We start from the raw sequence: 22,476 nt of genomic DNA on the forward strand, positions 1-22,476 counted from the left end.
AGAGAAGAAAGGAAGGAGGGAAGGAAAAAGGACAGAAGGAAGGAGGAAAGGAGAAAGGGAAGGAGGGAAGGAGGAAGTGAAGGAAAGGAGGGATGGAAGGAAGGAGGGAAGGAGGAAATGAAGAAGGTATAGAGGAAGGGAAAGAAGGAAAGAAGAAAGGAAAGAGGGAAGGAATCATGAAAGGAAGAAGAGAAGAGAAGGAAGAAAAGAAAAGATGGGAGGAAGGAAGAAAAGGAAGGAAGGGAAAAAATAATTTATTATGTACCTAATATATGCCAGGGACTGTACTAAGCAGTTTACAATTATTATCTCTTGATCCTTACAATAAGGCTGCAAAGTAAGTGCTATTGTTATTCACCTTTTACAGTTGAGGAAACTGAGGCAAATAGCAGTTAAGTTGACTCACCCAGGGTCATAGAGCTTATGAGTGTCTGAGGAGGAATCTGAATTCAGGTCCTCCTGACCCTGAGTGCAGTATCCCGTCTCCTATGCCATGCTAGCTTTTAGAAGAGACAAGTTGGTGCTGCCTGCAGAAGTCCTTGAGTGTCAGGCTAAGAGGCTTGTATTGAATGCCAAGGCACTAGGGCTGTTTACACTTTTTTAGCAGGTAAGTGACATGCTCAGATCCGTGCCTTAGGAAGATTAATTTAGCAATTGTGTGGGGGAGAGTTTGGTGAAGGGAAAGTCTAGAAGCTGGGAAACCAATTAAGAAGTCATTATAATAAATCAAATAGAAGGGATAAGTGGCCATATGGGTAGAGAGACAGAAATCAATGCCAGAAGTGTTGTGAAGATAGAATGAGCAGATAGGAACCAGTAAATGGCAGACTATTGGAAAGGATCAGATATTGAGGATCCAGAGAAGCACAGATTTTGAGAATTGGAAGAGAACTCACTGGCCTTTTGGTATAACCTATGCATGAAGCAACCCTCACTATGGCAGAAAAAAGCTAAACCCTTTCTTTCCTACGTGACAGACCTTCAGAAACTTGAAAATGGCTATTGTGTCTCCCCACCCCCAACCCCAGAGTCTTCTCCTGGTTAAACATGCCAGTGCTTTCAACTGGTCCTCGTATGTCATGGACTTAAGGCTCTTATCCATCCTGGCAGCCTCCTTCCAGTTTATCCGTCCTTAAATGGTGGTACCCAGAATTCAACACAACATTCCAGATGACAGAGTCCAAGTAACTCACCAAAGTCACAGCGGTAGCAGAGCAAGGACTGGAATAAAGAGCAAGGGATCACAGGCCCATAGAGCCCCTGACTTTCAGTTGCAGCATCCTTTCCGTTGCTCCAGACTCTTCTGGGTTTTTTGTTTTTATTGGTTTTTTTCAAAAGTTTTTCAGTTATGTCTGACTGACTCTGTAACTCATTTGGGATTTTCTTGGCAAAGATACTGGTCTGCCATTTCCTTCTCCAGTTCATTTTCCAGATGAGGAAACTGAGGCAAACAGAGATAAGTGACTTGCTCAGGATCGCATAGCTAGTAAGTGTCCTGAGGCTAGATCTGAAATCAGGAAGATGAATCTTCTCGACTCCAGGCCCAGCGCTCTGTGCACTGTGGTGTCACCTAGTTGTACTGGTAACCTTTGCGAAAATGTTTTCAGTAGAGTGGTAAGGATCCAAATTCCAGATGCATAGAGTCAGACCCAGAGCTGGAAGGGACCTCAGAGGGCATAACAGGGGCTGAGAAATAAATGGGTGGTGGGAAAGTAGAGGCAGCAAGAAGACTCTTCCTAGAAATTTAAAGCTGAAGAGTGGGAAGATTTGGGACCATAACTTTAGGGGAAGTAGGCCAATGTCATTTGAGGTTGTTGGATTTTTCTTTGTTTTTTCTAGGTATGTGAAGGAAGGAGCCATTAGACAGGGAGAAATTGAAAATGGGAAAGAAAGGGAGTGACTGAAGATAAAATATTCTAGGAGAGAAATGAAAGGACAGAATCAAGGGAAGAAATGTGTGTGTGCATGAGTGTGCATGTGTGTGAGTGTGTTGTGTGCATGTGGTCAATGTGCATGCGTGTGTGGTATGTGTATGTGTAGTGTATGTGCGAGTATGTGTGCATGTCTCGGTGTGCATGTATGTGTGCAGTGCATGTGTGGGTATGTGCGTGCATGTATGTACCTGTATGATTGTGTGTGCATGAGCGTGCTGTGTGAATGCATTGTGGTGTGTGCGTGCGTGTGTGCACGTGTGTGGTGTGGGCGTGCATTGCATGCATGTGTGTGGTGTGTGCACTTGTGTGTGTTACATGTGTGCAAGTGTGTGTGCGTGCGTGTGTGTGTGAGTGTGTGTGTGTGGTGGGAGAGGTGTCACCTTGGCTAAGAAAAGCATCACCTCAGAGATGGAAGCAGAGGACAAGATGCCTGAAGATATACAGGCTTTTTGAGATGGGAATCTGGAATCAAATTCCACCTCAGACATTTGTACCAGTTTTGTGAGACCCTGAGCAAGTCCCTTAACCATTCTGTGCCTCAGTTTCTTCATCTGCAAGAGGAGGGCATTGGACTTGACCTCCAAGAGCCCTTTTAGCTTTAAACCTATGATTCTGATGATTCTTTGAGAGGAGGCACTTCATGCTGGATGGCCTTGATGTCAGGCATAGTAGGAGGCAAGGCTGAGTATGCCAACCCCTGGGGTTGGAGGAAGGACCCCGGGCACAGAAGACAATGTAGAAAGAGGCATTCCTAATAGGACCCAGAGGATCAATTTGAGGGAGATTATTCATCTAAGAACCTAAATGTTCTTGTCTCTCTTCTCTTTCCAGGGAAACTCATTCTTTGTGATGACTAACTTCATATCCACAGAAGGCCAGATGCAAGGGCTCTGTCCCGAGGTAAGGGAGGGCTGTGAGTTTCAGGAGTGCCTGTCTTCTAGCCCGATGGGGTAGAGAAAGGCATCTCTTTGCATGTTGCATTTTCAGGTTGGAGGCTAGGGAGAGAGGGATGTTAGAGGCTGGAAGGAATTTTTTTTCAGAAAGGTGAGTGTGTGATCACATTAAAGAATGCCTCTAAGGACCCAGAGTGTCCATGGCAGAAGATACAAAGTGCCCAACATTTACATGAAACACACTCTGTTTACCTACATTCTCCTGGAGGGAAATGACATATAGGCAGAAAATTAAATTTAAAAAATACGAAAAGAAGGTATAAAATCATTTCTAAGGCGAGGTACTAGCAGTGGGGGATCAAAATCTGCTTCCTGTAGGAGTGGCACTTTAATTGAGTCTTGAAGGGAAGAATTTTAAGAGATGAAGGTTAGGAAGAAGTGCAGGCTGGGTATGGAAAGTATGACATGAGAGACACAGGGAGCAGGCTGGTTTGACTGGTACAGAGAGTGCCTGATGGGCAGTTGCAACCACTCAAAGCCTCAGTCTTCATCTTTAAAATGGGTACAATAATACTCACTCTACCTTCTTCACTTCGTTTTTTTTTTTTTTTTGAGTAATGGTATGGGTGATTGTCAAGCCTACTTTGTTCTGTATAAGTTAACAAGTTCTAGTTTTCACAATCTAGGATTTTAATAGGGTTGATTGTTGTCCTTTGTTCTCCAAGAGGACCAAAAAGACATCACTAGGTTGGGGCCAAGATATGGCGTGTCCGACTGTGGCTGATCAGACCAACCCAAGCTCAGAATGTTCTACCACAGGCTAGACACAAATACAGGACTCTAGCTATGATACACTCCCTAATCCACACTGATGTTCTCTCTCCTCATTCATTCCCCATCACAGACAATGTAAATGAATTTAAAAAAAAAATGGTTTTCGTTTCAGTTTCCAGTTTCCTCCCTCCCTCCAGCCCCTCCCCCATCTATTTCAAGGACCAGAAACGTGATGTGCATTATACATATGAAGTCATGCAATACCTATTTTTCCACATTTGCCATGTTTTTTTTTAATGGAAGGAAAATAAAGACAGAAAATTAAAATATGCTTCAATCTGCACTCTGAGATGATCAGTTCTCTATCTGCAGATGAATAGCATTTTAATGTAGGTGAATTTTAACAGTGATCTTCTGGAGATAATGCCTCAAGCCAAAGAATTCTTTGTGCCCCGTTGGATAGAGACTTGGAATGAGGAAGACCTGGGTTGAAATCCTGCCTCAGTTATCATACTAGCTGTTTGACTGTGGATAGCACCTCTCTGTGCCTCAGTTTCCTCATTTGTAAAATGAAGGGGTTGAACTGGATGGCCTCTCCCAGCTCTAAGTACATGATCTCAAGACTACAGCAATGGAAGACATTGGAGAGGGCAGGGGGGATTCATTTCTCCTCAAACAATACCGTGTTTCCCCGATAATAAGACACTGTGTTATTATTTTTTTTGGAAAGAAAAACACCAGAGGGCTTATTTTCAGGGGAGGGCTTATGGTGTCCTGCCTCAGCTCTCCTCCGTGGCACTGCTCTCAATGGCGCCAGCAAGCAAATCACTGGGGAAGAACAGGATGACGCGCTCACTGCTGCAGCTCTGATTGGATGCAGCTTGGAGCGCGGTGTGCTTTTCACCCAGGGGGGGAACGGTGCATACAGAGGGTACGGTAATGTAGCGTGTAGCATAGGGGATCACCTTCACTACAGTAGCAATCTCAATAGGGCTTATTTTCGGGGGAGGGCTTATTATCAGGGAAACACGGTATAACTCCTGTTTGCTGAGGTATCCTGAGATAATATGCATAAAATATATATATTTATATATATATAAATATATACCATATAATACACACCATAAAGTGCTATGTGTTATTGATCAGTCATTTCAGTCATGTCTGACTCTCCTTGACCACAGTTGGGGTTTTCTTGGCAGAGACTGGAATGGTTTGCTATTTCCTTCTCCAGCTCATTTTAGAGCTGAAGAAACTGAGGCAAACAGGGTGAAGTGACTTGCCCAGGGTCACACAGCTAGCAAGTGTCTGAGGCTGGATTTGAACTCAGGAAGGCGAGTCTCTCTGACTCCAAGCCTGGTACTCTATCCACTGTCCCACCTAGCTGCTCCCCAAATTCTATTTAAACACCAGCTATTCCCAACCATGAATATGAATGCAGGTGCTCCCTCTGGTCACATGGTCTATATTTCCTAGCCCAATGGCAGCCCTGAGCATCAGCCTTGTTTTCTCCAAACCCACAGCCAAACTGAAGTTCCCTTGATTCGCCTACCTTGGTAGCGAGTGCTCCTTTCGGCTGACTGTTCCTTCTCTCCATGTCTCACGCCCCCACCTTCCTGATGAAGTGGGCAGCCATTTCCATTGAATACTTCCTGCCTTCCCCCAATTCCCAGCAGAGACTCTTCCAAACTAAACTGCTTCCAGGCCACATGGCTCTTTTTGGGCTCCAGTTCTCTTTTTGGCAAGAAAAGTATATTCCTCCTTCATGTGCATTGATTTGCCAAGGCACTGTTTAAGTAATAGAAGCTTAGGAGGCAGTCTACAAAAGAGGAGAATATTTCTGTTAAGCGCAGTGAATAATTGCTGGACCCCAGAGAACCTGGAGAAAGATATCCCTAAACCCAGAAACACCAAGGACTGTGAAGCAATCCCCATTAGTCCTTATTCCTAGCAATTCACAAGCTAGAATTTATTTTCTGTTGGCATGGTGACCCACACACCATTTCTTATCACCAGCAGGAAATGTAATAGTCCCTTATATAGACAAAATCCTTTTATAAATGGCTTTTACAGACCCTGCATTATTTCCTTTGAACCTTCTACCAACCATGTGAGGCAGGCATTATTTTCCCAATTTTATATAAGAGAGAACTGAGGCTCAGAGGGTTTAAGTCTAAGACCATGCAAAAAAATTAGAGGCAGGATTGGTACCATAAAGGGTCTGGGATTTAGATTCCAAGGATTTAGTCTTGTTGGATTTTTTTGTCCATTTACTTTTTATAATATTTTATTTTTCCCAATAATATGTAAAGAAAATTTTAACATTCATTACAAAATTTTGAGCTCCAAATTTTTCTCCCTCTCCTCCCCTCTTCCTAAAATGGTAAATAATTTGATATAGGTTATATATGGGCAAAGGGACCAAAAGAGAAAAACACACACACACACACACACACACACAGAGAAAATAAAGAAAGTGAACATAGCATGCTTGGATCTGCATTCAGAGGTCATCAGTTCTTTCTCTGGAGGTGGATAGCATTATTCATCACGAGTCCTTTGGAATTTTAGATTGTTGTATTGCTGAGAAGAGCTAAGTCATTCACAGTTGATCATTGTACGGTGTTGCCATTACAATGTTCTCCTGGTTCTGCTTATTTCACTTGGCAACATTTTATATAAGTCTTTCCAGGTTTTTCTGAAATCCGCCTGCTCATCATTTCCAAGGACTTAGTTCTGAAACCTATCTCTGTCCCTTACTGTTTGTGTGACCTTGGACAAGTCCCTTTACTCCCTTTGGGCCTCTCTTTCCTCATCTGTAAAGTAAAGGGGTTGGGGTTGGCTACGTGGCACAGTAAATAGAGCACCAGCCCTGGAGTCAGGAGGACCTGAGTTCAGATATGGCCCCAGACACTTAACACTTACTAGCCGTGTGATCTTGGGCAAGTCACTTAACCCCAATTGCCCTGCCTTCCCCACTCAAAAAAAAAAAAGTAAAAGGGGTTGGACCCAGTGCCTTCTGGGTCCTTTCCAGCTCAAGATCTAAGATCCCATGAGCTTATGAACCCAGGTTGTTGCTGCTTTCCCCCCTTAACTACACAATATCTTGATGTGCAGGGTCTCCTAAAAGTCTTAGTGCTGTTAGTTCAGTTTTAAGCTTTAATAGCTAAAGCTTAGTAAAGCTTAAAACTTTACTAAGACTTTCAGGACAACCCATTGAGCCGATTCTCAATTACATTTTAAAATGGAATAGGAAAAATATATCAGATATCCAAATAGCAGGCAGTGAAGAAATGTGTGGTGCAAAGTTAAGAGCAAAGAGTTTAGTCACAAGACTTGGATTCAAATTCTCGCTTGGCTACTCCCTACCCTAGGTAACTTTAGGCAAATCATTCAGTCTCTCAGTAGCTGCTTTTCCTCATCAGTGAAATGGGACTTCTAAAGTCCCTTCTAGCTCCAGATCTTTGATCTTATGATTTCTTGTTACTAATTTTAAAGTTGGGGAATCTTCTTAGAATTTTGTTTAGAATGCACCATAGAGTAAATTTACTTTCCTCATTAAATTTTGCTCAGGTTGCTGTTGAAATAAGCTTGCTTTCCCTGAGTCCATGTTGGTGGACCATGGAGGAAGAAACCTAGATGTAGGTTGATTAGAAATTGTGAAGACAGCTAGAAGGAAACTCGAGTGATCATTTGGTCAATCAGTCAATCAACAAATATGTTGTGCCAGGCACTGGGTATCGAAGTGGAAAGAATGAAAAAAATCTCTATTCCCAGCAAGCTTAAATTCCATCCCCTGTACTTTACAGATGAGGAAACAGAAACCTTAATGAAGTTATATGACTTACTCAAGGTCACAAAAACAAAGTCAGAATTTGAACCCAGGTCTTGGGTTTGTTTATTCTGAGCTGAAAGGGACTTTAAAAGTCATCTTGTCCAACTTCCTCATTTCACAGATGAGGAATGTAGATAGTAACAAGTGGCCGAGCTAGGTAGGATTCAAACTCAGATCTTCTGACTCACATTCCAGAAGTGTATCCTTCATGCCAAAGGACCTCCATTTTCTACAGAAAAATCATGAAGTATAGACTCAAATTTATTTCAGTCTAACAGGCTTGTGTTAAGGTAAGGCATATGGAAATGGGCAAGTCATTGCTAGGTCCTCAAAGCATGAAAATGAAAACAAAAACCATTAATTTTCACAAGTGAGCACTTATCCTACCTCTAAAAACCCTTCCCAGAAACCTCTTTGAATTAGGAATAAATAACTCATTTGCATGTCTCTCTGGCTGCCCTTGGGGGCAGCTATATGGCATAGTGGAGAGAGGGCCAACCCTGGAGTCAAGCATTCAAATCTATCCTCAGACACTTCCTAGCTGTGTGACCCTGGACAAGTCATTTAACCCTGTTGGTCTCAGTTTCCTTACCTGTACAATGAGCTGGAGAAGAAAATGTCAAAACATTCTAGTATCTCTGCCAAGAAAACCCCCAATGAGGTCACGAAGAGTTGGACATTTCTAAGTGACTAAACAACAATGAAATATCTCTCTTTCTCCCCTCCCTATTCCTCCTTTCTACTGGGCAAAGCTCAGGCCCGACCTCATTATTTCAGGCCAGCTAAGGCTGCTGGTTCATGTCCTACCTGCATCCCCTGTTGATTCTTCCAACTGAGATGCTCAGTCTTTGATCTACTCTCCCTTGTTCAGACCTCAAGCTAGTGGAATATTTAGACTCTACCTCCTTCTTCCTACCCAATGGTTTCTCTCTGGCTGTTACTGAATAAAGTTCCATGGTGACTGACATCTTTTTTTTTAAAAGTAATAATAGCTCTTATATCCCTATCATTTTAAGACTTATAAAGTATTGTCCTTATACAACAACCCTGTGTGACAGGTGATGCAAAAAAAAAAATCTGCTCACCAGGTAGGTTGCAAGAAAGATTCCTAATTGGGTACAAGTTGGCCTGAATCACTTCTGAGCATTCTTTCATCTCTGAGATTCTGTAAAATCATCCCCATTTAACAGACGAGGAAACTGAGAGATAAAAGTACCCTCCCCAGCAAGGTTATGTCTCTGCTAGGTGGAAGTACTGTGACTTTCTAAAAATCAGCATGGTTGCTTACTCCGTTTTGTCCTGTCCTTTCCTCTGCAGTACCCTACCCGAAGGACTCTCTGTTCCACTGACCAGGGCTGTAAAAAAGGGAGGAAGGACCCACTGAGCAAAGGTATCTGTTCTTTTGAGTTCCTAAGACTGGGTGATGGAAAGCTGAATCCTGGGTTGGAAGCCCACACTCTATCTCCCTTTCCTAATTATATAAATGTTTTAAGAGAGTCCTGATTCCAGCTAATCCCCTGTTGATTTAGGTTAAACACTGGAATGAAAGGAGATGCTCATGGAATGTTTAGCAGTTAACAGAAGATTCACTTAGCCATAGCCAAGGAAGGACATTCAGGACAGGGAAGATATTCCATGAGGATACAGCCTTGATTCAGCTGAGCACAGCTATCCTATGCTGCTGGTGATTACCCTGCTGGTCTACAGTTAGGAGGAGCCTCAGGGAGGAATGGGAGTACCTTATAGTCTGGCTGGTCAGTGGACTGAGCCTTAGGTCAGTACAGGGGAAACTAGCCTTAGCCTGCACAGGAAGGGGCCTTAGGATACTGTTTCCACCACATCTGAGCCTCTGGCAGGTCCCAGGTGCCTTGCCTTAGGTGATGCAGTAGATAGAGTACTGGGTCTGGAGGCAGGAAATCCTCAGTTCAAATCCAGCCTTGGGTAGTTACTAGCCATGAGACCCTGGGCAAGTCACTTAACTGATTTCTTCAACTATAAAATGGAGATGGTAATAGCACTTACCTCCCTCCCAGGGTTGTTGTGAGGATCAAATGAGAGAGTATTTGTAAAACACTTGGTAGGTACCTAATAAATACTTGTTTCTTTCCTTCCATCACTTACCACAACCCTCAGGCCAATAACTCCCCAGGAAACCTAGTCTATAGTAAAGTCCACGTTCATCATTCTCCCCTCTTGTGGTAAAACCAGATGACAAATCATTTGCATCACCAGAACAAACATTCTAACTGACCTAGGCAATATATAATATACTAGAAAATGTTCCCAAACACCGTCTGCCCTCAGGGAGCTTTCTTTAGAAGATCAAAAAAACAATCAATCAATAAGAATTCTTAAGTTATTTTTAAAGCAGACACTGTCAAGGTAAGCTCCTTGAGGGCAGGGACTACTGGGGGTGTTGTTTCTTTAAGTTCCTGTCCTTAAGGAGCCTAAATTCTATTGAAGAAAGCAAGATGTGCCCATGAAAAAGATAGATATAGATATACATTCAAAGTAGATATAGAGTTACATGGTAGGAGAGGTATTCTTAGAGACTGGGGGTCCAAGTATAAAAGGTGGCTCTTGATTAATAATTTGACTCTAGTAAGTTGGTAAGCATATATTTTTGTCTGTGTTGTTTCAGTTATATAGATTACTATAAATGGATTTAAACCATGTGAGAGGAAAATGTTACTAAAAATGCAAATGCCCAACATTTACACAAAACAAAACAAAGGAGGAAAGAAAGCAAGTTAGGGATTCTAAAAGGAGGAGGTATTCCAGGCATGGTGGGATGGTATAGGCCAAGGTATGGAGATTGAGGATACAATGTCGTCTATCAATCAGCAAGTATTTACTAAGCTCCTATGGTGTACCAGGAGACATTGTGCCAAGCAGCATATAAAACAATTTCATCGGAACATAGAGTATGTTATAAACATGCTCAGTCTAGGAATAAACAACACCTGTTGGAAAGCCAGGAAGATTTCCATTATCTTTATTTTTTCATTTATTCTTCCCTGAATAAATGGGTAGCTTCCTGAAAAGACTACAAAGAATCAGACAAAGGCAAGCCCTTTTATGCTGTTTCCATTTGAATTTCCTGCCTTATTCCTCCCTTCAGAACTGGGATTGGTCCCAGCTCTTCTGGGTTGCAATCTGTCTGACCTGCCCATTACATATATGTTCCTTCCTCCCAATATGAGCTGACATGCGTCCCATGATCAGATAATGAGGCTCTAATTCTATGTGGGGTGTGTCAGTTACTGTGCATAAGGCTAGCTAAGCATGCATGTAAATGAAGTGACCATCCCTTGACCCCCAGCTGGTATGAGCCAGCTTAGCTCAGGCCCCTTCCAAGGTAAACTTACAGACTTCTTCCAGCTAGATGATTGGATAGGGTCACTCTACCCCTTCCTCCCTTCATCCTGATTTAGGCCTTCCTGATGTCCTGTGCAGCACCCATTATTCCTATGGAATTTGTGGAAACCAAACTACTAGCATTTCTCACAAGCACATGAAGGAGAGTGATGTATAATAAGCCTGGAGAAGTAGGCTGGAGTCAGACCATGAATGAGCTTTAAATGTCAGAGAGAGAAGTTTGTATGATTTCCTGGATGCAACAGTCACTGGACCTTTCTGAGCAAGGTAGTGACATGGTCAGACCTTGCTATAGGAAACTGACTCTTAATTGGTCTCCCTGACTTCAGCTCTCTTTCCTGCCAAAACCACACCTTGAATCACCTCATTATCCTCTTCCCACTCTTCATCCGTTTCAGTCTCTGATGAAGACGTGCCCCTCTTGCCAATGCCAACTCCACTACTCGTACTCTTGAATCGATCACATTTCTTATGGCAGATCGCCCTCACAGTCATCCGCTATCTCTCCCTAAACTTTGATCTCTCCTTATCTCCTGGCTCCTTCTCCGATGCCTTGAATCATGCCCCAATCCTCTCCATCCTTAAGAAACCTTCACCTTGCTATTGCCTCATCTTACATAGCTAAACGCCTAGAAACTGTCTACACTTGCTGCCTCCACTTTCTTCCCTCTCACTCCTCAGCCCTTTGCAATTTGGCTTCCAAGTCCAAGACTCAGCTGAGGCTGCTCTCTCGAAGGTTGCCAATGATATCATTGCTGCAATTCTCATCCCAGTGACCTCTCTGTAGCACCTGAAACTATTGGCCAATCTCTCCTTCTAGATACTCTTCCTTCTTTGGATTTTCTTGACATTGGTCATTGGTGGTTTTCTTCATACTTGTTGGGACAATGCTTCTCCTGTGTGAATGGAAGGATGATAGTGCCAAAAGAAATTTGGAAAGTGCCAGGTTAAGGGATGTGTGCGTGCGCGTGTGTGCATGTGTGTGTATGTGCGTGCGTGTGTGTGTGTGTGTGTGTGTGTGTGTGTGTGTGTGTAGATAAGATAGATTAGGACAAGTTGATTTTTATACACCTGTGGAACCTCCAGGTGGAAATGCTCAATAGGCATTTGGTGATGTAGGACCACAGCTCAGGAAGAAGTCTAGGGCTGGGTATATAGATTTGGAGTTCTTTGGATAGAGATGGCCATTGAACTCATGGAAACAGTTGAGATCATGAAAGAAGGGGTATAGAGAGAAGGCCCTGGGACAGAACTTTTGAGTATGCCCATGAGTACACCCATAGGGGATGTGGATAATGGTCCAGCAAAGCAGACAGAATAGGATGGGGCAGCCGGTTAGGAGGAAAGCCAAGACAAACTTTCTTTTGATGCTTCTACTGCTCCATGAAAAAAAAAATGTTTGCGTCTTCCTTGGGTTAGGTAACGTAAGTTTCTGTTTGGGCTTAATGGGGAATCTAGAGAGATGATATCTTTAATGATTTAGTCATTTGAGGCAGGGGAGTTGGGTTGCGGGATATTTAAGAAGTCCTTTGCATCTCTAAGGATATATAATTCCTACAGGGATTCAGACAGGAAGGTGCATACAGTACAATGCAACCAAAAAAACCTGTGAGGTCTCTGCCTGGTGCCCTGTAGAACCAGAAAGAGAAGCTCCTCGGTAAGTAAGCAGTCTTATCTGTTTCTATCTTCCCCAGTATCTTAACAAAGGTGAACTGTAAAATATAGGTTGTTGTAGGTGGTCTGGGGATTCTCTGATTCTATCTGGTGCACAGTAGGTATTTAATCAGTTTGTTGAATGAACAGATGAATGAATGAATGGATCAACCAGTCACTTGAATCTGTGTCTGCAGTAACAAAATGGAACCTAAGGCTATGCCTGATTTTTGTGGGGTCAAGTCAAGCTGTGGCAGCAGGTAGTAAGCTAACATATAGCCTAGACTTAGAGAGAGGCACAATTAATCTCCCCAGAATCTATTTAACACAAAAGGTGGAGCCCAGGAAGGGTAGAGCCATTGGGTTGTAATAGAGAAAACACTAGACCTAGAATCAGGAAGACCCAGATTCAAATCCTGCTTGACACTTAGTAGTCATGTGACCCTGGGTAAGTCATTAAACCTTTATAAGCCTTGGTTGCCTCATTTGTAAGATGAGAAAGTTGGATTCCATGGCCCCTAAGGTTTGAATCTCTAAACCCTCAGCACCCTTCCACCTCTGGGAACACACACCGCTTCATTGCAGCTGGTCTTTAAGCAAGCAGGTTAGAGATCAGTATCTTTAGAATTCAGTGGTGAGAGAGGGGGGAAAACATTGAGAACTATCTTTAGAAGAATTTAGGAAAAAGACATTCTCTAGTGAATGAGAGTGTTCAGGAGTGAACAGGAGTTTTCAGCCAACCCTCATAAAACCAAGTATCCTCCACCCTGACTCTCTGTTCCTTCATCTATAAAATGAAGGGGTTGTAAAGATGGCTTCTGAGGTCCCTTCCAGTTCTATACCCCAAAATCCAGTGAAACATCTTCACCACCCCCACACCCCCAGTCCACAATGACCCTTCTTATCTTAGAATCTCATAAACTTCTCATTTTGCACTTCTCTTGTGGATTTTCCAAAAAATTTCTTTCATATTATGGTTCTTTCTGTGTTTGCCAGATCCCCTTACTAGACCGGGACCATCTTGTTAACCTTTATCTCTCAGCTGTCATGGCACTCTCCTGATAGGAATTGCTTAAATAAATCTTTCTCGATACTGTCAAAGATTGTGAGATTTGGAGCTGGGCCATTAGCACTCATTCTATTTCTTTCTCCCAGGCCAGCTCTTCTAATTAGTGCTGAAAACTTCACTGTGCTCATCAAGAACAACATTGATTTCCCAGGTCACAACTATACCACGTAAGTGTTCCAAGTTCCTGACTCAGCCCCCCATAATGAGGTGAACACAACATCTTAATGAAAATTGCTTTGCTTTCCTTCTTCTAAAAATAGAATTCCCCCCCCCTTTTTTTGCAGAAGAAACATTTTACCAGGATTCAATATTACTTGTACATTTCATAAGACTCAGAATCCACAGTGTCCAATCTTCCGGCTGGGAGATATCCTCCAAGAAGTAGGGGAAAATTTTTCTGAAGTGGCTGTGCAGGTAAGCAAAGCCCTTTTTTTTTTTTTTGGTTGTTGCAAAGAAGAATGTCTGTACCTATGATTTCTCGAAGAGTTTGAATTTAAAGAAGTGTAAGATAGAGTGCCTGAGTTCAAATTCGGCCTCAGACACTTAACATAAAAACTAGCTGTGTGACCTTGGGCAAGTCATTTAACCCCAATTACCTTCCAAAAAGCAAAAAAAAAAAAAGAAGAAGAAGTGTAAGATGAAGACCCAACATGTCTAGATGCCATGTGATTGGTTACTCTTCAGCAGCTCAAGCCACTACTGCTCACTCCCTTCAGGAGAATGAGAAATAATTCAGGTTATTCCACATGTCATTAGGCAAAGGTCTAATGAATAAAATGAATCTAGCCTGGACTTCAAGTCTGGAAAATTTTCATAAGACTCTTCATTGGTGGAGAGAATAATGGCACCATGTTATGTGCAAAGCCCAGCTTACATAATCTTCATCATCTCCATCATCATCAATAATATTTATACTGCTTTAAGGCTCATAAAGCTAATTTAATTATCCACATAGCCATAAGGCAAATCCTCCTGAAACTAATGACTAGTAGAATTGAGGACACGGAATTGTATGTCACTCTCCTCTATAAGTTGTCTCCCCATTAGAGTGTAAGCTTCTTGAGCACAGAAAATACCTCAATTTTTGTACAGGTTCCTCAACTTCTAGCATCATGCTTGGCTGTTATCAATCAGTGGACAAACATATTTATTAAATGCATATTATGTATCAGACACGATGCTAGGAATTAGGAATATGGTAAGTCCAGAGAATGAAACAATCCCAACTCACAAGGAAGTTCTATTCTAATGAGAGAGACAAGTATGTAAAAATATATGGTATAAATATAAAGTGAATATGTATATACACACACACAAAGTCATTAAAAAATAAGGTAGTTTGGGAGGGAGGGCACTAGCAATTGGGGCAATCAGACTTCATGAAAAACATGGCACATAATAAGCTCTTAAAAGTAATATTTTTCATCCATCCATCCATCCATCCATTCTTTTTTTTTCTTTTTTGGAGGGGGGAAGGCAGGGCAATTGGGGTCAAGTGACTTGCCCAAGGTCACCTGGCTAGTAAGTGTTAAGTGTCTGCAGCTACATTTGAACTCAGTTCCTCTTGACTCCTGGGCCAGTGCTCTGTTCACTGAGCCACCTAGCCACCCCCCATCTATTCATTCTTAAGACTGAACATCCTCCTGTCCTTGTAATATGCAAACTAAAGAATTTAGAGAATGGTAATTTTTCCAGAATTAGGATATATTAGAATGTCACATCTTTGGTGGGACAGACTATTTGACTTTTGGTATTATGTCCCTGGCACTTATACATAGTAGCTGCTTAATAAATACTTATTGATTGCTTTATGGGGCTGGTATCTTCCTTTGGATTCAGCTATAATTCTTTGCAATTAGATGCTGTAGTTGATAGATCACTGGGCTTGGAGTCAGAAAGACCTGAGTTCGAATTTGTCCTCAGACACTACCCTGTCTGCCTCAGTTTTCTCATCTAGAAAATGAGCTGGAGAAGGAAATGTCAAACCACTCCAGTATCTTTCCTAAGAAAACTCCAAATGGGATCATGAAGAGTCCTGCATGACTGAACAAAATTATTCACTAATGTGATATTCACTAATGTAATTAGAGTGTGTACTTTCTTTCTAAATGATGACCAGTTTTTGTTGTCATTCGGTTGTTTTTCAGTCATGTTCAACTTTCCATGACCCCATTTGGGTTTTCTTGGCAGAGATACTGGAGTGGTTTGACATTTCCTTCTCCAGCTCATTTTACAGTTGGGGAAACTGAGGTAAACAAGGTTAAGTGACTTGCCCAGGGTCACACAGCTACTCCATTTCTGAAGCCATATTTGAACTCAGGAAGATGAGTCTTCCTGACTCCAGGCTTACATATTCTCTACATTGAGCCAACTAGCTGTCCCAGTGACCAGCTCTAGAGGCTTAATTCACTTTGCTTAAACTACCCTACATCTGAGGAACCTTGAACTATATTTTAACCTTCAAGTAAGGGGTCAATCAACAAACATTTAAACACAGAGTCATAGAATCTTAGAGTTGGAAGGAACCACAGAGCTCCCTATTACAAAAAAGAATCCCCATTACAACATTCCCAACGAGTGTTTATCTAGTTGTATTGAATGCCAACTGTGCTACAGGGAACATAGAGAATACAGAATAAAATACACTCTCTGCCCTCAAGGGTCTTAGAATTGAGTTGAACACATGGGAAATAGACAATTAAGAAAGGTCATTAATGATATTAAACAGCCACAGAAAATACTAAATGAGTAGAGTGAATAGTAAGTGCTTGTGGAGGCTATGTTTTTTGGACTCTTTCTTGGGGAGGGAATTCATGGAGCTTTGGGATGGGTCTGGAAGTGTGGCTAGAATTCAACTAGTCAGAGAACAAGATGGAGGATGCAGCAAGAAGAGCAGAGATCTCAAACCTTGAGGCTATTGTGGGAGAGGGTAGACCAACTTGGCTGAAGCTATGGTCTAGCACTGATGGCAGCAAAGTAAACCTTTATCCTGAAGTATTTAACATTATCTCATGTTTCATGTTTCCAGGGTGGAATTATAGGCATCGAGATCTACTGGGACTGCAACTTAGATCGATGGTTCCATTCTTGTCGTCCAAAGTATGGTTTCCGTCGTCTTGATGACAGGACTACCATTGAGTCCTTATATCCTGGCTACAACTTCAGGTAAAGCACTAGAAGAAGTCAGTAATAGCCAGTGGTTGGCTTTCCTAAGTTTTGTCAGTATTTTCTGGTCCACTAAGATGTTAAATTTATCCCCAACGCTTAGCATGGTACCTGGCTTATAGTAAGTACTTAATCTATCTCTCTGTCTGTCTGTCTGTCCGTCTGTCCGTCCGTCCATCCATCCATCCATCCATCCATCCATCCATCTATCCATTTGTCTATCATCTATCTATTTATCATCTATCTATCTACCTACCTATCTACCTACATATCTATCTTATCTGTCTATCTATCTATCTTATCTGTCTGTCCGTCCGTCTGTCCATCCGTCCATCTATCTGTCTGTCTATCTATCTATCTGTTGTTGTTTAGTTGTTTCCATTGTGTCCGACTCTCCATGACCCCATTTGGGACTTTCTTGGCAGTGATACTGGAGTGGTTTGCCATTGCCTTCTCCAGATCATTTTACTTATGAGGAAATTGAGGCAAACAGGGTTAAGTGACTTGCCCAGGATCACACAGCTACTTAGTGTCTGAGGTTGGATTTGAACTCAGAAAGATGAGTCTTCCTTACTCCAGGGCCGGCATTCTCTGCATTATGGCGCCACCTAGCAGCCCTACCTGTGTACCTCCCTATCTAAATTACATGCCAGGAGCTTACCACTTAATAAATTCTTGCTTAATGTGTCAGTCACCAGTTAAGGTCCCTTCCAGCTCTAAATCCTGTAATTCAAAACACCAAAATAAGGAGGAAGTTTTTGTGACCTTTTTAACAATGAGTGAACTGGCAGGGGATAGAGGGAGATAGAGGGGTGTGTGTGTGTGTGTGTGTGTGTGTGTGTGTGTGTGTGTGTGTGTGTGTGTTTAATGCTGTATCTTCTGGCTGAATAGTTTTTGATCATTACAGAAAAAGTGAACACGATTAGACATTGCCTGTCAGCAGAAGCTAGATTGGGAAACTATAATAAGGAGCAATGTGTCAGTTGGATGTTAGTAAATATCCTTTGAGTCCCCAAGCTAAGCCTGAGAACATTAGCTCCTAGGGTGATGCTGAGTTCTCTGGAAAACAGAGACAGGTATACCACTGATTTTCACTTAGAATAAGTCTTACTATTATAGAAGCTTAACTTTCTTAAAGTGCTCATGGCACAATTCCTTTGAATCTCATGCGGCTTCTCTCTTCTCATTGGAGCAAGGAGGGGCTATATGGAGATGGAGAGAGACAAGACAGAGACAGATGGGGAGAGAGGAGGTAGGGAAAGAAGAGAGGGAGAAAGAGGATATGGAAAGGGGTGGAAAGAGTGAGTGAAGAGCGAGAAGGATGAGAGGGTGAGGAAAATAAGATGGAGAGAGGGAGGGAGGGAAAGAGAGAGACAGAGAGAGAGAAAGAGAGAGAGAATGGAGAGGGGAAAGGAGAGAAGACAGAGGAGTAGAGAAAGATGGAGAGATAGAGAGGGAGAAGAAAAAATAGGGAGAAAGAAAAAGGGGAGAGAGAGAAGGAGAGTTGGAGAAGGTAGGGAAAAAGAGGAAGAAGGGAGAGGGGAGAGATTGAAGGGGAAATGGACAGAAGAGAAATAGATTGAAAGGAGAGAGAGAGAGAAAGAGAGAGAGAAATGCTTATGGTCTGGCCCTTGAAAGCAGAATTTCACAGATGACACAATAACTATTATAGGGGCAAAGCCAGACCTTGATCCACAGAGGGTGCAAATCTGATGGACCAAAGGAAAGCAACAGTGTTTATTTTTTTGTATGGCCATGAAAACAAGTTCCTGGGCTGGAGAGCATAGATCAGATCATTACAGCAAAAGAAAAAATGAATTTTACATTGGGGAAGCACTTGGCTATAGCCTGACACAAAGACCCAGATAACTCAGACTCTACTTTCGGTATACAAGCAAAGGGCACATTTCTTGTGATTACCCCATACATATCCATTTTAAATACCTACTATGTGCCAGATACTGTGCTAAGAACTCGGGGTACAAAGAAAGGAAAAAGACAGTCCCTATTGTCTAGGAGCTCGTGATCTTGAAAAGAGAGGGGGAGGTTTGCTGACTTGGGCAGCCAGGATGGAAATGATCCGCGGAGGTGTGTCAGAGTGGATTTCATCTTGGGGAATGATGAGTTTCTGGAAATGACGGAGTCTAGGATAGCAACCAAAAGTGGGAAATGATCAAGATTCCCTGGGTGCTCTCCATAAATGCTGGAGGATCAGGGAGAAGTGTCCAGGTACCCACACTGCCCCCTCCCCACATCTATCCTCTCCACCCAGAGAGAGAGAAGCCTGAGGGGCAGAGGTTGCTGAGGATTGTGAGCCTTGGAGCTGATTTCAACTTCCAGAGTGATATGGAGAGGATCCATTATTGTCTATTACTATGAGTTGAGGGCTTTAGCAAGCAGAGGTTAAGTAATTTACTAGGATCACAGAGAGCTAATAAATGTCTGAGGTTGAATTTGAACTCAGATCTTCCTAAGTCTAGGCTCAGGGCTCTGCCACTTGACCTCCAGCTACCACTAAGGCATATCTCTCTCCCTAACACCCCCACCCCTGCCACTCCCTACTGTTATTTAGCAGATGGCATTAGAGAGTTTCAGTGGCTGGAAAGTTCTTCCCCCTGTTGCTAGGCTGATGACCAATGAATGATCTCAGCCAACTGACCTACATCCCACTGCTGTGTCCAAAGTCCTTAGCCTTCAATGCTAAGAATTTACTCTTTTCTGGCTTGGGGATTTGAGAATCCTCCAGTGACTCTAAAAGACTATCAGAACTATAAGAAGGACCGTGATTTTGGGGGTGGGTGGAGGGAGTGTCCACACACATATATACATACCCACAAAATCACAGACACCTGAGATTAAATGAGCCACAATTGAACCAGAAAATGGACTAGCTAACTCTGTCACTTATTACCTATGTGACCTTAACCTCTCTGAGACTCAGTTTCTCCATCTGTAAAATGAAGTGTTTGGACTGAATGATCTCTAAGGTCACAGTTATAAATCTATGACCCTATCATTCTGTCACTTAACCTCTTTGGGCCTCATTTTCCCCATCTGTAAAATTAAGGAATTGGGCTGTATGACCTCTGAGGCTACTTCTAGCTTGAAATCTGCATGTAACAAGGCAGGGCAGGCTTTGCTTTTTCCCTTCTCATCAATAAAAGTTTCATATTTTGCTAATTATATATTCTTCCTCTCTTCTAGATTTGCCAGATATTACATGGAAGGAAATATAGAAAAACGAAATCTGGTCAAAGCTTTTGGAATTCGCTTTGACATTCTGGTCTTTGGCACAGTAAGTATCTCTCCTCCATCCACCCTATGTGCCCAGTTATCCTTAGAACTGCTCGGAGGAATGAAGAGTCTCTATTCCTCTGGGCCACAGTGGGTGCCTTGCATTTTGAAGGCAGAAAAATGATCAAGGAGGAAGAAATTCCCTGTCAATGAACAGGTCACCTGAAAATAACAGCAGGGATGGTGGGAAAGTTCTAGTAAAAATTAAGAGCATTTAGCTGATGATCATTATTGTTTATTTGCATTTAAAGGTGTTCACTATTTGCCAATAATTTAATAGGGATACGAGCTCCTTGAAAGTAAGGGCTCTCTTGCTTTTTCTCTTTGTATCCTCAGTGCTTGGTACACAATAGATAAGGATTGTAGACCTATGATTAGGGCAGGTAGGTGGTGGCACTGGGCTTAGAATCAAGAAGATTCATTTTCATGAGTTAAATCTGGCCTCAGACACTTACTAGCTGTGTGACCCTGGGCAAATCACTTCACCCTATTTGCCTCAGTTTCTTCACCTGTAAAATGAGTTGGAGATAAAAATGACAAGCCACTCTAGTATCTTTGCCAAGAAAACCCCAAATGAGGTCATGAAAAGTCAGGCACGACTGAAAAATGACTGAACTGAGACCTATGGCTGGGGAACTCCAGAGTGATGAAACTCCCTCTACCAATGCAAGTCAGCACTTTCTCTGCAACTAGTAATCTTAAAGAATTGAAAAGTGAAATGACTTGCCCAGTGTCACGCAGTCAGGTAATGTCAGAGGTGACACTTGAAACCATATCTGCCTCACTATTAGAACAGTGGTTCATCCACTGCCCACCCTCCCTTTGCTACTTATCATGAACTATTAATGATGATAATAATAACATAATTATAAATTGTTTATTATAGCTAATGCATAATTATGTTATTATATAATTATTATTATATTTTATATAATATTATAGTTAATAATAGTTACAGTTAATACTTTTTTTTTTTTTGCTTTTTGGAGGGCAGTTGGAGCTAAGTGACTTGCCCAAGGTCACACAGCTAGTTTTTTGTGTTACGTGTCTGAGGACAGATTTGAACTCAGGACCTCCTGACTCCAGGGCCAATGCTCTATTCACTGCGCCACCTAGCCACCCCCCCCCCCAGTTAATACTTAAAACAACCCTGTGAGGTAGACAGTCCAAATGCTAGGTGGCAGGACAGATACAACACCAAATGATAGGAAAACCCAAGTTTGACTCCTGTCTCAGACTCTTAGTAGTTGTAAAATGAGAGGAAAAATAGCTCCCACCTTAGAGGGTTACTGTGAGAATCAATCAAATGATATAAGCTATGTAGAATACTTTAGAAACCTTGAATTAATATAGAAACTATCAGTCATATAATTTACCATTATTTTATAGCTGGGTACATATCCAAGGCTTAAATGTTTGTTGGTTGACTGACCAAGGACATTAAGGCTCATGGCTGATGCTCAGAACTAGTCAGTTAAAGGTGTATAGTCAGCAGGGTGCAAATGAGCCACCAAAATCCAAGATAAATGGTTTTTTTCCCAGGGTCCTTAATCTTTTTTCTGTATTGGATCCCTTGGGTCTAGCTTAGGGACTCCTCAGATTCCTATTTCTAAACACACCGAGGACAGGTAGGTGGCCGGTAGATAAAGTGCAGGACCTGGAGTCAGGAAGACTCATCTCCATGAGTTCAATCCAGCCTCAGACACTTACTAGCTGTGTGACAGTGGGCAAGTCACTTAACCCTGATTGCCTCAGTTTCTTCATCTGTAAAATGAACTGGAGAAGGAAATGGCAAAACATGCCAGTATCTTTGCCAAGAAAATCCTGAATGGGGTCACAAAGGTCAGACACATCTGAACAGCAAAAACATGTAAAATTAAGTACCTAAAATTACAAAGGATAACAATAATATTGAAATGTAGGCATCTGCACATGTACAACCTGTATCTAATTGTTTACTATCTCAGAGGAGGGAGCAGATGCAGGGAGGAATGGAGAGAGAGAATTTGGAACTCAAAATTTTAAATAAAAATATATTTTTAAAAATTTTAAATAAAGAATGATATTGATAAAAATATAGGCATCACAATATTAGAAATCCATAGTTCTTGGGGACAGCTAGGTGGTGCAGTGAATAGAGCATTGGCCTTGGAGTCAGGAGGACCTGAGTTCAAATCTGGCCTCAGACACTTAACACAAAATCTAGCCATGTAACCTTGGGCAAGTCACTTAACCCCAATTGCCCCTCCAAAAAAAAAAAAAGGAGAAATTCAAAGTTCTTCCAAAATCTGTCCGTGGTCCTCAAGTAGAGAACTCCCACTTTAAATCTACCTATGCTCCTGTGATTTTAAGAACCCCCAAAACATGAGCAGGAATTTGTCCAGACAAATGCTTCCTGACATTTGCTATTAAATCCAAAGGAAGTAAGCTTCAGCTTCTAACTGAAAAGCAATCATTCTAGAATGGTCCTCAGTTCCATTT

The 22,476-nt window shown here is 42.1% G+C and overlaps 1 protein-coding gene across 4 annotated transcripts in view; it reads left to right on the forward strand.

The window, feature by feature from the left end:
• Nucleotides 1-22,476, forward strand: part of LOC138156502 (P2X purinoceptor 7-like) — a 41,704-nt gene that overhangs the window by 7,923 nt on the left and 11,305 nt on the right. For all 4 annotated transcript variants that reach the window (XR_011167163.1, XM_069081858.1, XM_069081860.1 and 1 more), the window contains 7 exons: nucleotides 2,766-2,834; nucleotides 8,754-8,826; nucleotides 12,375-12,471; nucleotides 13,623-13,703; nucleotides 13,821-13,950; nucleotides 16,565-16,701; nucleotides 19,906-19,996. Coding sequence is in view for 3 of the 4 variants with exons in the window: in XM_069081858.1 (XP_068937959.1) it covers nucleotides 2,766-2,834; nucleotides 8,754-8,826; nucleotides 12,375-12,471; nucleotides 13,623-13,703; nucleotides 13,821-13,950; nucleotides 16,565-16,701; nucleotides 19,906-19,996 (678 nt within the window). In the remaining variant the exon portion in view is untranslated. The remainder of the gene's footprint in view (nucleotides 1-2,765; nucleotides 2,835-8,753; nucleotides 8,827-12,374; nucleotides 12,472-13,622; nucleotides 13,704-13,820; nucleotides 13,951-16,564; nucleotides 16,702-19,905; nucleotides 19,997-22,476) is intronic.

This window comes from Petaurus breviceps, unplaced genomic scaffold, assembly GCF_028583685.1.
Source record: "Petaurus breviceps papuanus isolate PSGF00001 unplaced genomic scaffold, PetGlider_PUasm1.0 99, whole genome shotgun sequence".
Classification (NCBI taxonomy): domain Eukaryota; kingdom Metazoa; phylum Chordata; class Mammalia; order Diprotodontia; family Petauridae; genus Petaurus; species Petaurus breviceps.